Below are 17,609 nucleotides of genomic sequence, written 5' to 3' on the forward strand. Positions count from 1 at the left end.
AAATAAAACAACACAGTACGCACTGCATGCAGTAAAATTAAAATGATGCACAATATAGTACTGTACAGTAGATAAAGTAGCAATATTTACGAGTTAAAAAATGAGGATACTAGCGGTGATTTATGCTCCAAGATCATATCGTTATTCTTATCTAATACATTTTTAAATACGCTTCACCTTTTATTTAAAACGTTTCAATTTGTGGCTACATCTCCTCTACCTGATCTTTTTATTAATCCACAATGAAAGAGCGCGCGTAGCTTCCATTTTCATAATTTTTACTTTGCTAGACTGCTCTGCAAGCTTCAATATTGAAACTTAGTTCTAAACTTTTACGGACATCTTTTTTGTTTTGACTTTTAATTGTACATATGGAAGATTCACTCATACTTATTGTCTCGCTACCTTCGACGTTTTGTAATTGTTCAAGCATATCGAGAATCTTAGCCTTTTTAAATTTTTTTTATTGGAAACTTTCTTTTTCTTCACATTTTCAAACTTTAGATGAAGGTGACACTAAGGTGCCATTATGGTTATTTGATGCACTAGACTAGTTTGGCGTGGGAACTTTGACTGTCAGTGATGCTCAAAGGGACGTAATAACATTCACGAAATCAATATTTAGTAGCCAATAACGAAGATGATACTTCCTTCTAAAAAAAATCCTTGTTGTAGGGGAAAAATTCGCGTTAGCTCTAAAACTCGTTATTCGTGAAAAATTCATGTTATAGCCATTTTGCGTAAGTCGGATCGCGTTGTAGCGGGAGTCGACTGTACAAGCAACCAATCTTTATCTAGTCATCATCGTTGCAGCAAAAAAAAAAAAAAAAAAAAAAGCAATGATTTCACAAGTGTGCCCAAATGTGACCAAATATGTTTTCAAATGTGTTGACGAACCATCTGTTGTGTGGACTCGTGTGTTGGCTAACGAGGTCCAGTATTCATAACAAATTTGGTATACTTTTGAAATATTTTCCTTCCGACGGAGCATATTCAGACACGTCTATTCTCGCATATTCACATATTGGCTAATGGGATCACTTTTTCTCAAACAAAATTTTCCACAGTGTGCAGGTTTATTTTCAGTGTAGATTCAGGTTTGACATATTTTAGAATTACTAAAAAAGTTTTTAGTATTTTGTGTATATCCATGTGAACACAATTTATTCAAACATGCCTGAAAAGTTGAGATACTTGATTGAAAAGAGAGATTTTCAGAACTAGTAACAAAGTGTGTATTTTTCTATGGATGAAAAAAAATACAAATAGTTAAAAATCATTATAATCCATTAGGTTAATTAAATTATTAAGCAGTTATGTGCGCAAATTACCTTCTATTTAATTTTGTAAATAAGTTAAATATTTCATTTGGCTGAATGATTTTTGTGAGGCAGAGTCATTCATTCTAGTTAACATTTAACCAATACGGAATTCAAAAACATTTATCATACTTTCATAACGCATATAACTAATTTTAACTTTTTACAACAACTAAAATTTAAACTATTGGTTTAATTTAAGTATCTAGCTTCCATGATTAAAGCATAATTATTTAATTAATTGGTTTCCAACTATATTTAATTTTTCATTTAATTAGCATCCAATATTCATACAGAACTTCTTCGAAAAAGTCAAAAAATATTGATTACGTATTGAAAAGACCAATTTTTTTTTCAGAATATTTTATTGTAAATATTTGTACTTACAAAAGGAAAATGCAAACAAATTAAAAAACAATAACTTGGATAGACCAAACAAAACAGCTTAAAACACAATTCAGTAATCAAAAAAACTTATCGAAGTCATCAAATGTGCTATCGGATTTTATTATCTTATTTATCCATTCAATATAATGAGAGACTTGTGTGTAAACTCCAGGAAATTTCGGCCTAGCACATCCTCTTCCCCAAGAGACCACTCCAATCAAAGTGCTGTAACCAGAGTCTGACTTCTGTATAAGCGGTCCACCGGAATCGCCCTGAAAAAACAGATCGTTGAACAATTAAAGATATTAAATACTGTATAAGGCTTTCACGGCCGGCGTCAATATGAGGAGATAACATTTCCGGGCTTATTGGCCGTGGTCTAATTGGAGTAGAAATTCCAGACGTTTCGGCTTGCTTTGCTGCAGCCATCATTTACAACCACTGATGATGGCTGCCACTGATGATGGCTGCCAAAACTTAAACCACTGATGATGGCTGCAGCAAAGCAAGCCGAAACGTCTGGAATTTCTACTAAAATTAGACCACGGCCAATAAGCCCGGAAATGTTATCTCCTCATAATTAAAGATATTATTTGAAAATACGGTAAAACGTTAGATTAAAAAATCCATTTTCTTTTTTTTTTACGTGTTTATTTAAACTGGCTTAGTGTTGAAAACAATCTTTATACATCTAAAAATACGTTTTAAAGAAGAAAAAAATCACCTATTTCAAAACACATCGTTCTATTTAGCATTTGAAAAGTTACTCGTGCTGCTGCCTTGTCTAGTGGTCAGACAAGTCTGACTGCAACAGGAAGGTACGGATTCGAATACCGGCTCGGGGCATGGACGTACTTTCTCTCTCCTGTCCTTGACCTTTCTTTGTGTGAATGTGTTGTTATGTTGTGAATGGTTGCCTACCCTATAAACGGATCCTTATGGCATGTGTGTACTGAAGAAGTCGGGCTTCACACCAAATTACGGTACAGTTGGAAAAATGAAGCAGCGCGCCTCAAATTGCCGGCCTTGTTGGCACACGACAGCAACAAAAAACAAAATTTACTGGTCTTGAACTATAACCCGTACTGCCTGTTCTCTTGTTGCTAATCTTGTTAGTTGCATCAAAACAGTTTTAAAATATGCAAGTAACATTAAGCCTGAATATATAAATCTTTTTTTTCCGTGTAACATACTCATTAACGAACCAAATTGAATCCCGAGATCTGTATAATTTTGTTTGAACAGATGCTTTATTTTTCCAGAAAAGTAGCACCGGAACACCGGCACCAAATCATCCATGTAACATATCCTTCTGGTAACAGAAGGTGTTTTTTGGAATCACATCTCTAAAAAAAATATTACATGTGTATAGTAGGGTGGAAAGAAAAAAAATGAATTTTTGATTTTCGGAAACGGGGTACCTATTAATAACTGTGTATGAGGCTTAGTAACAAATCTGTAAAATATTTCATTTTTGCGATGTCATTTTAAGTCTGCGCATTTGACTTAAAATTTTGAAATTTTTGATTTTTTTAAAGATTTTTCAATTTTTTTTTTTTTTTTTTTTTTTTTTCAAGTACTAGAAATGAAAAAAAGTGATTATGGGTGGTTATTAAAAGGCAGAACAAGGCTTAAAATGTGCCAAGAAATTACTTCACCATTTTCGATTATAGTTACAGTTTGCTCATCACGCGCAAAGTTTATCAAATCTCTCGCAATGTCCGACATTTTCAACATATTGGACCGACATGGATTTGTCAACAGCAGACAAGCGTGGATTCCTGTAATATACAATACCTATACATTGATAGAAAATTTGATGACACCCCTGCGTTTAAACAAGACAGAAGACGGCAAAATGTACAAAACAACTACACTCATGTTTGTGAAAATTGCAACAACATAAAGAACTCATTGGAGAGGAATAAAATTTACTACACATATTACTCATAGTGTTACAAATAAAAGATGGCAATTACAGATCAATGATGTGAAAATAACTGGCGTAAATTAGCATCGAATGCAGCTACCACTCGTAGCTATACGAGCCTGTACACGTTTTGACATCGAGTCATAGAGGTGCTGAATGTCACGATTGAGAATAGCATCACATACGGGTTCAATGTGATGCCAAAGTTCATCAGTACCAACTGCTGGACGAGGCGCATGGGCGAGTCTACAACCAACGCAATCCGAGACATGCTTGACGGGCGACATATACGGAGAACGGGCAGGCCAAGAAAGTAGCGTAGCCTGTCGGGCACCGAAGAACACTTGTACGTTACGTGCGACATGTGGACGTGCATTGTCCTTCTGAAGCACTGCACCAGGAATGATCTGAAGAAACGGTAATACCTCCGTCGTCGCAGCGTCCCTGAAGTAGCTCTCGCTATTGGAGTTACCCGTAATTCCGACTAGATGGGACTGCCCTTGATATTTAATGGCGCTTCAGACCATGACGGCTGGCGTTATGCCGGTATGACGTCGGATTACACACTTTGGGAGGTGACGTTCCCATGTGTAACGTCTGACGCGTACATGTCCATCGTTATAGTGTAGATTAAATCTAGTCTCATCCGAGAAGACCTGTTCCTAATTCGCACGCCATTGGGTGTGCTGGTGGGCCCATTGAAGCCGAAAGTGACAATGGTTGAAGGTAAAGGGAATCCTGTATAGAGGAATCCTTGCATGACGGGCCTTGGAGCAACAGACGTCGACGAACTGTGGATACAGCAAGTGTGACACCTGTAGCCTTACTCCTACGTTGTGCTAGCGTACGAGAGGACGCTATACGATCCATCAAAGCTAGGCGGGTGAGGTGTCGAGAATCTCGTGGCGTCATTCGGTTGCGTGAACTGGTGCGAGCCCTTCGGCTAATTTCATCGTCCCCTGTCCATTAGGGTGGATCGAAAAAAATGAAATTTTGAATCTTAATTTGGAATACCCACCAAAAGCTGTGCATGTGTAAGAACAATACACATGTAAAATATTATCAAGTTTGAAGAACTCCTTGAGGGTCCTACCAAGGCTTGAATTTCTCCAAAAATAGGAAAAAATGTCAATCTTCCAAAATTTTTATGAAAATAATAAGTTTTAAAATTTTTGTTCGAATACCATTAAAATGTTTCCTTTTAACAAGTTTTTCATGTATCTTCAAAATTATTTACATTCTTTGCAGTATTAGGTTCGCAACAAGTTTGTAAAATTTCGTGAAATTTCCAAAAACTGACTTTTTTCAAGCCTTTTTTGCACATTGCAGTATTTTTTTTTTTAAAGTCCAATTTTTTTTATTTATTTATTTTTTCTTTGCAATGACTGTGCAGAATGCAGTTTTAAATGTAAATGAAATTATACATTATTTTATTAACAGCCCAGTACCTACGACAAGGAGCGTAATTGCTTCAAACTGGACCAGTGGTAAATTGTCGCACCTGTCTAGCAATTTACTTATTGGTCCTGCGAAAATTCAAATGGACCAGCAGTTTCACCATCAAATAATGTGAACAGGTGACGCAAAGGCTGCTCGTATGCTGTTCGCAGATTGACCATGGGACAGGATGTCCAATTTTATTCTCTATTGCCGCAATTGCACCGTTCTTTTTTTCTGGTATTCGTGGCCGTGCCATCACAGCCAAAAGCTAAAAGATCCTTACGACTTAGACAAATTTTCATTTCAAAAATCACATTGCTGTCGCGACATGTTTTTCCGTTCCAGAAGTTGGTGCCACATGACCCAAATAAAGAGATTTGGATTTTTCATCCATGGATTCCTCGCTTACGGTTCTTCTATAGTATCTGTTTCCAACCATTTCTTTTTGTCATAGTTTTGACTTTTCGGCTATCGAAAAATGTACTTTTCAAACCCTTTCACTTCTAGTTTGCAAGTTTTGAAGGGAAGCACGTACTTCGTCTGTGACACCTGTGACCCTTCTGTCGCTGTCTTCGAATTTTATTCCTATCAACGATTTTAGAGCGATAATTATTTGACACAGTACCAAAATCCTGTAATGTTTCTGAAGCAATTGCTGCAGCACATCGGACATCTGTCAGAAATGCCGTATTGGTAGCACACTCTTGATAGCGTTGGCAGAGAAAGCCTCATTTGTTTCACTTTTGAAGTGACATCAACACCAAAAAATGTTGATAGCTCTGTTGGCGGGAGTATAGCCGTTGAAAATTTTTCTTCTTCTGGAATTGAAACAAAATTTTGCTGTTCCTCATCAGTGTTATTACAGCATCTCGTTACGTAAGTGAAAATCGGAAAAAATTATTGATCCTGTCATTCAACGAAATGCCTATTTTTGCCACCCGGAAAATATTCTCTTGACAGTGATCACTGATGAACGAAGTACATCAGAGAACTGACTTTTTGAAGATTTTGAAGGCCAGACAAGTGGCTTCTGTTCATGAAGAAATAAGAGAATTCTATAATTCAAGGATTAACTTTTATACATCAGACTACTCTGATGTTATCAACCGACAAGAATGTGCAATAACTGCCACCTTTCTCCTATTTTAGCTGGGATATCTAATGAGTCTTCAACAATAGATTGAAAACACCAACGCAAATTTTTCGTTCGTTTAGTTCTCCTGTCACACTCAGGTGGTGGAGCTCTGTGCTAATGTGGTTACAGAAGCTTCTTTGTTTGTCATTAGTCAATCGGCAAGAGATGGCTTCATAAGAGCAAAAATCAAATCTCGAAGTATCATGTCATCGTTTGAATCAAAAAATGATTTCAAATAGGTTTCATGAATGATGTGACGAACTACTATTTTCTCTGACTTTAACTAACTGATACTTTTCAAGTCCCTCATTTTGTGAAACATTGATGCTTATATGTCAGAGCGACTGTGTGTGAGTAAATATACATTCTTTGTAACCAATGCACTTCTCTCTGTTTTTTTAGTTAATACAATTATTTTGATGGTTTACTTCTAATGTAAAATGAGTAATAAATTTATGCTTAATACATGTGGCTCGGCAGATGGAAAAGGTAGAATGGAAATGCAGCCACCTGTTTTTAGTGGATGCTGGGCTGTTAATGTAATAAAGTTTAGCTTCACTTCCGTTTAAAATTGTATTCTGTACAGGCGTTGTAAAAAGGAAAACTGGACTTTAAAAGAACTATTGCAATGTGCAAAAATAGCTTTAAAAAAGTCAGGTTTTGGTTAATTTCGCGAAACTTAACGGCTTATGTGCGAACTTAATGGTGCAAAGACTGTAAATAATTGTGAAGATAAATGAAAAGAGTGTTCAAAGGAAGCATTTTAACCGTATTATAACAAAAATTTTGAATCTTATTATTTTCATAAAAATTTTGGAAAATTGACATTTTTTCCTATTTTTGGAGAAGTTCAAGCCTTGGTAGGACCCTCAAGGAGTTCTTCAAACTTGATAATATTTTACATGTGTATTGTTCTTACACATGCACAGCTTTTGGTGGGTATTCCAAATTAAGATTCGAAATTTCATTCAAGGGTGGATCGAAAAAACGATCCACCCTACTGTCCATCTTTTACCAATACGCATCACATTTGAGACATTACGCTACGTGCGGGCACTGATTTCTCCATACGTAAGTTCACCCTCACGCATGCAGATCATGCGACCCCATTGAAACTCCTTTACTCGTTCGTATGACGCTCTGCGTTTTGGACGAGGCATATTGAGTACTAGAGAAACACACATCTACCATCGGCAGATAATAATACAATAATTCCAAAAAACCTCTTAGTCGGGGGGCTACGGGGGAAGAAACTGCATTTTGTGATAAAATTTTGAAACTTGGCATGTTTGTAGACATTGTATATACAAATATTTTAGGAAGGGGAGGCATTCCACAATCCCCCCAAAATCCCCCTAGCTGCCATTTTTGGTCCAAAACCAAAAACGGCGATTAAATATATATATATATATATATATATATATATATATATATATATATATATATATATATATATATATATATATATATATATATATATATATATATATATATATATATATATATATATATATATATATATATATATATTATAATTTTTAAATCATTGGTTGTATCACTCCATAGATGTTAATTATATTTTTTACCGTTTAAAGCTCCATTAAACGTCTAATTTGAGAAATAACTTCACAAAAAGTGTTTTTTTTTTAAAAATCGATATTTTTAAATTATAAATTATTAGACGTGAATTTTCCACCCTCATAACATAATTGCTGGTTTCTGAATTTAAAGATACATTTAATTAGGGTTGTATTAAAGTAGGGTTCCAGTTATCCGAATTCTAATTGCCCGAACTGTCCAATTATCCGGCTATGATGCACCTCGTTTTTTATGACTGAGCACGCATAATCGAAACTATTTCCAAACGGTCACTCGTCTGGTCTGCTAATTCTATATTAGCTACCAGTTTGTTTCGCACTCTTGGCTTCCTTAGAGGTTTTCCATCTCCAGCTCAGTAACTTTCCTATGCCGGGCTGATGAGTGCTAATAAGCACGAAATTGCAGTCCTCGGCTGGAAATGACTGAGTTGGCGGTGTATTTCACGTATTTCCAAAGGGTATAAGAGAATGAGAACTTGAAGGAAAATGGGCGAAATTAATGTCAATACAACATATTTCTAATAGAAAGAAATTTAAAGTTTGAATTTTAAATTTCTTCTTCTCATTACTATTATTACTATTGTTGCTGTTGTTAATTCTCTGTTACCCGATTGATCAGTAGTAAGATTTTACTCATTTTATTAGAAAAAAAACATACCTGAAGTGTATAATAAAATGTCTCTAACTACTTCTTACAAAAAGATTCACATCGATGCAATGTTGACACTTTTGACGGAGAAAATTTTATAACTTAAAAATCTGAGAAAGAAAGCACCATACCCCCATGTTCAAATTTTAAAGCATTGTATTAAAGCTGGGGTTTTTAGTGTTAATGTGGAATAGATTACAGCTTTCAACGAACTTTATTACTAAAACTTTGAAGGAGTTGATTTTCTGTTCTTTTCGCATTTTATCGCTATACCAAACGATGTACATATACTTTTTAGTAACTATGCTCGATGGTAACCAGTTTTCGTGAAAGATCTTTAATCCACAAACTTTCCAGGCGTACACAGAGGCATCGAAGAAGGAATGTTTGTTGTAAAAAAGACAATGAACGTGTCTTCTGTAAATAAATTGGAATTGCTTACAAGCAAAACAATGCAGTGGTGAAAGGAAACGGGGGTGTAGTTGGTCTATTACAGATCTAACTGCGTTAAGAAGATGGACGTTGGTTGGTCTTAAAGTTATCTAGTTAAACATTTTGAAAAAGTTACACCTCGACTTGTTTAAAGAAACGCTGTATATGCGCAATGAAGAAATGTCAAGTTTCCAAAGTCTGTTGTCAAGAAAGGTCTTGAGGAGTCAGGCCTTGATGAGAAATAGCTGAACATGGAAATCCATTTTAAGAAACATCGAAAGAATTGTTCTCATTAGAGACGAATATAGCAGCAGACAAAAAATATGTGGAGCAACTCATGAAGATTGGGCAAGTTGGGAAAAAACAGTTACAACAAATTCATAGAGAAAAGAATTGTGACTCAAAAGTCACTTCATATTCACGGGTAGAAAAAAAAACCTTTTTAGTCTTTAATTTTTACAGAAAAACCAGTAAGTCTGTTTAATGACGAGATTAAAATTCGATGCAGATTCATTTTCAAAGCTTTTCATTATTTGCAATATTGTACATTTGAACCTGGATGAATTTCTCCTCTATGAAAATCAACCTCACCCTCTAGCGATTTCAATAAATGGAGCTCTTTGAACGGGAAATAAGTCTAGTCATTAACATTCCGGCTCGATGAATTAAGTAATAGTATTCCTACTGATGAAGACTACTCGAGAGATGACGAAAACGAGTTGAGAAGGGTTGCTGAAGATGAAAATAATGAATGCCAATTTTTTAGAATAAGTGCAGAGATACATTGTGATGCTATTGTCTATGATGGTTCTTTCATTGTTCACATGAAACGACCTAGGACCGAAATTTTTTTGTTGGAGTATCTGAAGTCTATTCAGGATACAGATGCAAGACATATAAGAGGAATAGGAGAAAGATATCATTTTGGAGAAAATGGTTTGCTTCCTGAGAACTGGATCAGTTTCCTCCGGAATGCAGATAAGAAGACAAAGTTGTTTTTCATGACTGTACTGCCTACACCATATTGTTTTGCTCTTAATGATTCGACAGTGATTTTCATTGAATACAACAGCTCAAGCTCCATCAAATCACGAGTAAGCTAATTGTAGGATCTTCGTACATGTTGCAGAAAGATGATACAGAAGCATATGAGTAAGAACTGTTGGCCCCCGCTGTCATTTTAGGCATGTCATACTTCCATGAGCGGTAAAAAAAAAGGGAGAAAGAAGATGGATCTTAAATTTGTAGCTGGAAAACACTTTTGACTAATACTAGTCCAAGATTTTGCTCACAAATTCGGTCAGCAAAAAGCAGTTGCTCAAAGAGGGTTCCACTCATTCTCAGGATGTGACACGACCTCTTTTTTTGCAGGTCTGGGAAAAGTGACGATGTGGAAAAGTTGGAAAGACTATCTTGATTGGGTGCATTTTTATACCTATCCCAACCTAAAAAAAAAGAAAACGCATACCTGATTAAAAATTTCAAATATCTGAGCAAATCTTTGCTACTCGTCTTCATGTAACTTCCGTCCGTAAATGAAGCTAGAAAATGTTTTTCCACCAGCAAACAGTGATGAATGATGAAGTTATCACCCACAGCTGAAGCCCTTAAGCAACTTATATTTAGTGCTTATCAAGGTAGATATCAATGAGGCAGTATGCTTAAAAATTAAGCCTGAACTTAAATTCATGATTGGGGTTTACAGTAATTGATGAGAAGCACGTTCTTGTTTGTTTGAGCTTTCCCGCAGTTTCAAGTGCTTAAAGCGAATTTATGTCATGCAAGTGTAAAAAACAACTGCTCTCAAATAACTTGTGGGTGCTTCAAAAATAAACTTACCTGCACATCGATGTGTATATACTGCAATGGAAAATGCTATGTATATGTGTAAATTACTAGTAAATTCAACCGTTTTAAATTACCTTCTGTATAATCATTGCACGTATTACTTACTCAGATTTTTTTGTAGTTTTAGTTGTAGTTTTTGTAATAGTGAGTTATAGTTCAATAAATAATAATTTTATTAATAATAACAATATTGTTAGCTTTATTAACATAGCTCTCAACTTCTTATTGCAGTACTTAATTTTAGTCCTCTTACATCGTTCAAGACATAGAACAAATGTTTCAAATTGTCTAATGGGAGAAGAAAAAACTTAAAATTTGTTTTAAAGCTTTTAATAATTAAGTATTGGAGTTCTATGAACAAAATATGCGTGCCCCCCCTTCCCTCACTTTGCTAGTGCAAATATGATTTATAAAACAGCAGAATGTGAGTGAAACTTCCAAAAAATTGCGAAAAAAGTGTTTGAAGTTCTCTTTCTTTTTGCCGATAATGAAAATTGTTTTCGTTTTAACTAATCGAGGTATTTTATTCATTCTTAAATAACAATTCAAATGTTTGTTTCAAGTTTTGAAAAATTACTAGCTTTGTTTATGATTTTTATTTCTAGTTTTATTTTTAGTTTTGTAATCAGTTTTTATTAGTAATTTTTAAAACATATGTTCGGATTTTCTAATGTTTTGGATTTTGGGGGTTCGGATTATTGAGTTCCACTATAAATGAATTGATTTTCTTTAACATAGTGCTTTAAAATGCATAAAAATATATTTCTCAAACAACCCCTCCAGAAATGTTACAGACTTTAGTTAGTTAAAGTTTCGTTGAAAAAAATCAAAGATTTTGAAATTATTATAAAAATTAGGACGTTAAGACATATTTTGAGGGCTTTTAACTCTTTAGTAAGCATGATAGAACTCACAAAAGAAGATCCAGTGGGTGTTTTTCTGAAAATAAAAAGTAATAGTTGTTTTGTATTTTTGACCAAAAATGGCCGCCGGGGGGGGGGATTTTGAAATGCCTCCCCTTCAAAAAATGTTTGTAAGGACATTGTCTACATGCATGCCAAGTTTCATGCTTTTATCACAAAATGCAGTTTCCGGCTATATTTTCCACCATAGCCCCTCTACTATCTACAGCCCTTTATATACAGAGTCTACGCCGCAGTTCAAAGGGCGTAACTCGGTCCACTCCTGCGCGACGTGTATAATTCTCATCATTTGCATATTTTATCCTGCTATGCATTACCTGTGAATTTCAGTTCATTTGCATTATTCCTTCTTGGTGTTGCAATTTTCACAAACATGATTGTATTAAAGAAGACCACATTTCTCGAAAAGGCCTGAATCACGGTTTATTAGTTACACAGTACCTTTGTATGGGAAAGCCATTGACATTAAAAAATCTATATTAGCGTACTTTTTAGAAAACAACCTTACAATGTCTGAAACTGTTTGCATTGGTTCTGATGAATGCAATACAAACACCGGAAAATAGAAAAGTGTAATTAGGAAACTGTAAGAAAAACTTGGAAGACCTCTGGAGTGGGTCATTTGCCAATTGCATTCAAATGAACTCCCTTTGCAGCATTTGTAGAAAAGCTAAATGGATCTACTAGTGGACCAAAAGGATTTGCTAATCCTGTTGATCGAAGCTTAACAACATGCCATAATTTGAAATCAGTTCAGTTTGAGCCCATTCAGTTTGTTATCAATCAGATCGATCGTGGCAATAAAAATTATTTGAGTACTGACCAGCAGTATCTTTATGATATGTACAAGGCAGTTTCCACTTGGAAGACGTCCCAATAATTAGAAAACATAAGTCCAGGAAAGCTTTCCCTCTCCAGATGGTTGACTACAGCAAACAGAATCTTAAGACTCTATGTAGGTACTACTACTGCAACTGAAACTTTAAAAGAGCTCTCTACTTTCATTGTAAAAGTGTATACTCCTGGTGGCTGGTTCAGGATTAAATACAATCCAAAAGTTACTAATGGAGTAAGAAACTTGTAGGAGACAGTAAAGAGTTGCACTTATCTTTCTGCGGAAAATCTGAAAATTGTATTGAAATCCATCCAAAACAATGCATAATTTGCTTCCCATGAAAACATACTCTTATCCATGTCAATTGATAAGAGAGATCAGATAAAGAAATTGGCTTTAAGTTGTATTATCAACGTTCGATCTAGAAAACGAACCAGCAAACAAGTAAGAATGTTTCAAGCCCCAAAAATTGATTTTGCGATATCAGAATATATTGATATTATTTCTTGGCATGATGTGAAAATTACAGAGCCACCTTTTACACGTAATTAGACAACATATAATTTACAGAAATTACTGGAAGCTGAGATATTAAATATGATTTCTGAATACACTCTGTTTGAGCTTTCAACACTCACTCAAGCGATTGAAAGAGCTGTCAGAGAGGTCAATTCCTCTTCCGAATCGTTCTGTACCACAAGAAAAGATTAAGCTTACTGAAAACAAGGCTATTTTATAGAAATGTCAATCTAAGACACAAAGAAACAATTTAACTATTGAAGACTACTCTAAGAAATGCAAGTGTATACTTTCATTGGTTGGGAAGAAGGGAGGGCACGGTTGGGATTCGAGGTGCAACTATCTCCTCGTGGTGAGGCCTGGGCAGTTCTACATGAGCAACCAAAAAGCTGCACGTTGTGAGGTAAGAACAAAAGTATTAAGAAAAGATTTTTAATACAGTTTTAGTTAATATTGAAAGGAAATATTAAATTATGAAAATATTGGAAATTTTGGAAACTTGATGAACTTCTGACGAAATGCGCAGACTGAAATCATAATTTAAAACGGTTTTAAAAAAATCGTTGTATATTTTATAGACCTTGTTCTGCAATTTCATAACCGTCATCATTTTTTTCCTATTTAATACTTGAAAAAAAAATTTAAAAATGTTTAAAAAAATCAAAAATTTCAAAATTTTAAGTAAAATGCGATGAATTAAGATGAGGTCGTAAAAATGAAATGTTTCACAAATTTGTTACTAAGCCTCATACGCAGAAATTGAAAGATACCCGTTTCCGAAAGTCAAAAATTAATTTTTTTCACTCCACCCTAGTGTAGTACAGGTATTTGCTCGCTACCACTTTTTATTTAATAAAAAAACATTTATGCGTTATAGGTTCTGAATATTCCATTGCTGATCTTCATACGCTTATTTACTGGCTAGATTAATTTATTTATATCTTTCATTTTAGGTCATCATTAAACGGGGTGTGAAGTTGGGAATATGGCCTTTTCGATTTGCTTCTTGAGTAAAGACATTGAAGATCTCGTTAAACATTAAGAAGAAGCTGGAAACAAGAATATTGTATTATATATTGGTTGAAATTGGTTTTATTTCAAAATATTTTCAAAAGTTGGGATGTAAGCTTCAATGACTTATTCCTCAACCCAATATTTTTCACCCAATTACTTCATAACTGAACAAACTTCTAAAAATTTTATCTTGCTTCCGTTAAGATTATTTTTTTCTGAAGTTCCATCGAAAAACTTCTTAAGTAGGAATTACGTATTTTGCTTCAAATGACGCTATAAAAGTGCGTAACATAAGCATTTTCTTGTACAAATGAAAGACGTTATTCAAAACCATTCACCTGGATATGTTGCGGTTTCTCCTCGTGATACCGACTATTTTCACAGTTGATGTGCTGTGTTTGCATGACTGATGAAACGAATCCTAATTATTTCTGACATTTTTTTTTCCTCGTATTTTTTCTATCACGAAGATAGCACTTTTTTCTGAACGTTTAATGAATATTAATTTGATGCATTAATTGATGTATACAAAGATATTTGAGCGGATGTCATACTTCAATGCAATTGATTAATAGTAATACTATTTAATAAAACATTCATTTATACCAAAGGTAATTTTTAATTATTTTTGAATCAGTCACGAATTCTCTCTGAGTAGTAATATCACGGGACGCGGGAGCGTCCCGGCCTCCAAGAAAACCAAACGTCAGCAGCCAACAAAAGCAAATCCGCCGCCAAGAAAGACGAAAGAAAATAAACTCGACTCAGTACAGTTTACACGAAAGAACAAGTTGGGGTTTTCTGTATTTTTCAACCCTCTGTGTCTCAGCCCCATGAAGACCCTCGGAGTTGATTTTTGGTATACTCAATCTCTAGTGGCCGTATGAATAAGATACATCTAACTTTATAATTGAAAGCGAAAAATAGCCCTTTTTTATTGGTTTGCTTATTTTCTAAATTAATGCATTTTTCACAAACATAACACATTATGAACTGAAAATATATGAAATACGTGTGTAGATATCCGTGTTTTGCAGTAATTTGTTAACAGACAAAATTTTTGCAAGTAATTTAATCACGACTTTTAATGAGCTAAGTCCGCGTGCATCATGCGCAGTCGCTGTGGCAAATTTGGGATATTCGTCATTTAACGTGAATACAGTTGTATAGATCTTCTGACATATTCAAATTCAAAATATTTAATGGCTTAGTTTTTTTTTTTTTTTTTGCTTGGTAATACCATGCATTATTTCGTCTTTCTAATGAACTTTTAAACAAAACTAGGCATTAAACAAGACAGACTCTATCAAAAGAAAGATAAATCTCCAAACAATTAAAATTATCCCATAAAACGTAAAATAATGTACGATTTAAGAAAAAAAGTCATTAAATAAAAAGAGAAAAGCTAGATTAAAATAGCCCTCAAGCTGTAAATAATTAAAAAAAAACCTTCATGAAAATGTTGAATAATCCGTCAAATAAAGAAAGTAATAGAATTTATTGCGAAGTTGTAAAATACTCGAAAACAATATAATTAAAAATATAGTACTTTATTATTCAAGAAGTTTTCTTCGCAACAGAGAGGATACAAGGATTGCAATAAAATTTAAACGGCCCAATTCTCGCAAAACGAACATAGAATCTAAATGGTCAGAAAATAGCTTGACGTAAAATTAGGCTTGCCATTATTGTTCCGTAAAACAAAAAACAGCGTTGTTTCAATTGAACATTTTCTGACTAGAAGTTCTGAATTCTAAAAATTGGAGGTGTGTCGTTCATGAACGAACGGGTCAAAAAGAACGAATCCTTAAAATGAACGTATCCGTTCGTTAACTTAAAAAATGAACGATCGTTCTTTTGAACGGTGAGTAGTTTGAAACCTTGTATTGATGCACTTGTGATAAAATCGCATTTTTTAAATACATTCATCTTCAAATTTTTAACTTTCTTTGAATCACCAAATTTTCTTTTTCTCAGTGATGTACAATATATTCATTTCGAGCCTTTTTACTTTCTTCTTTTTGTTGATCATTTTTCTATAACCGTTGCAGTTCATTTGTAATTTTCCAATGTATCCATTAGTAAAGTTTTGTGTAACTTGTTTGGGTTACTAACAAAATACCTACTTCCTGTTCCACGAAATTGCTAAAATCCTTCTAAAAATACGCTTTATCACTTTTCTGGCCATTCTTTTGTTTTCTATAACATCCCTATCAACTATAGCTTCACCGCGAAAAGGAGGCGGATGACCTTGAAGCAAAAACATCATTTGTATCATTTGTAATAGGTTTTTTTTTTTTTTTTTTTTGAATAGATATGATTAGCGAGACCGTACCTCTTACTGTTCGGTACTTTCTGGCAGATTTTACCCATTACGAATGATACAAATGATGTTTTGCTTCAAGGTCATCGCCATCTATCCGTGGTCAAGCTATAGCATCTATATTGATTTGGCTTTATTTCTAAATTACTTGACGACTTCCAAGTCGCTTTACATTCAATATCCTGAGATTTTAAAAAGGATTATTGCAGTTTATTTATTTTTCCTATTTATGAAAGTGCTGCGCTTTTTTTTTTCTTTTCTCATCGGTACTGTAAAATAATTTTGCAGCTCCTTAATATTTAGGTGAGTCTTTTTTTAAATTAAGTTATTCGGTATTCCGGCTGAGCTACCGATGTATTTGTTATTTTTTTCATTATACATGGTCTGTTAGTTATACCATATGTATACATTAGGATGGACCGAAAAAATCGAAATTCGGCAAAGCACTTAGCCTTAGTGCAGAAAAGTTGTGACTCTAATTACTGTGCAAAATTTCGTGACTCCGAGTTAGTGTCTTCTGCTCTGGCAAGACCCTTGAATTTTGAGAATTTTATATAAAATTCCTTAAATATGAGTGACACATTACAAAGTAGCTACATACCTAATACGCTGCAATACTTCGAGTTTTTAATCACATCAACGGCATGAGACGACCCCTTGAACCAGGTGTTTCCTTTCAGGTCTAGGGTGAAGGGAGTCAATGGCCCTCCTTACCTTAAAAAAAAACTAACGTTTTTACATATAAGTGGGCATGATTTTGTGGTTTTCCGATAAAATTTCATTGAGTTCACACCCTTTATCCCCCCTGGAAAATTTTGAAATAACAGCCCTGTGTTTTATTTTGTAGACTCTTAACACAAATTATTATGCATATTTTCTTATCTCAGGGTTAATTTCCTCTGCTCTGGCAAGAGGTCTAAACTTTAATGGAAAAAAAAACATTTTTTTTAATCGTGTGGCTTATGAGGTGGGTAGAGATTAAAAATTTACAAGGTCTTTAATAATAATCTAATATCATGTAAGAACAAGCTCGATAATAATTCTATGTTGTTATACGGTTACAAAAACTCTCTGGGAAATACGCAAAAAATTAGAACTGCATTTAGAATATAGAGTTCTATTCATTGAGGAAAAATTATAAAATTACGTATCAAACTTAACTATGCGTTATTAAAACTACGAAATGTATCTTTTGGAAAAATTGATGTAATCAATTACATTGATACCTTTTTGGCAAGTATCTTTGATGCACGAAGG

General features: G+C 34.2%; 1 protein-coding gene across 1 annotated transcript in view; it reads right to left on the reverse strand.

Annotated features, from left to right (window-relative positions):
- Positions 1 to 1,783: 1,783 nt before the first annotated feature.
- Positions 1,784 to 17,609, reverse strand: part of LOC129218811 (trypsin-1-like) — a 65,279-nt gene continuing 49,453 nt past the window's right edge. Inside the window, exon 7 of the mRNA XM_054853133.1 lies at positions 1,784 to 1,978. Within this exon, the coding sequence (XP_054709108.1) occupies positions 1,784 to 1,978 (195 nt within the window). The remainder of the gene's footprint in view (positions 1,979 to 17,609) is intronic.

The sequence above is a fragment of the Uloborus diversus genome, chromosome 3, assembly GCF_026930045.1.
Source record: "Uloborus diversus isolate 005 chromosome 3, Udiv.v.3.1, whole genome shotgun sequence".
In the NCBI taxonomy this organism is placed as follows: domain Eukaryota; kingdom Metazoa; phylum Arthropoda; class Arachnida; order Araneae; family Uloboridae; genus Uloborus; species Uloborus diversus.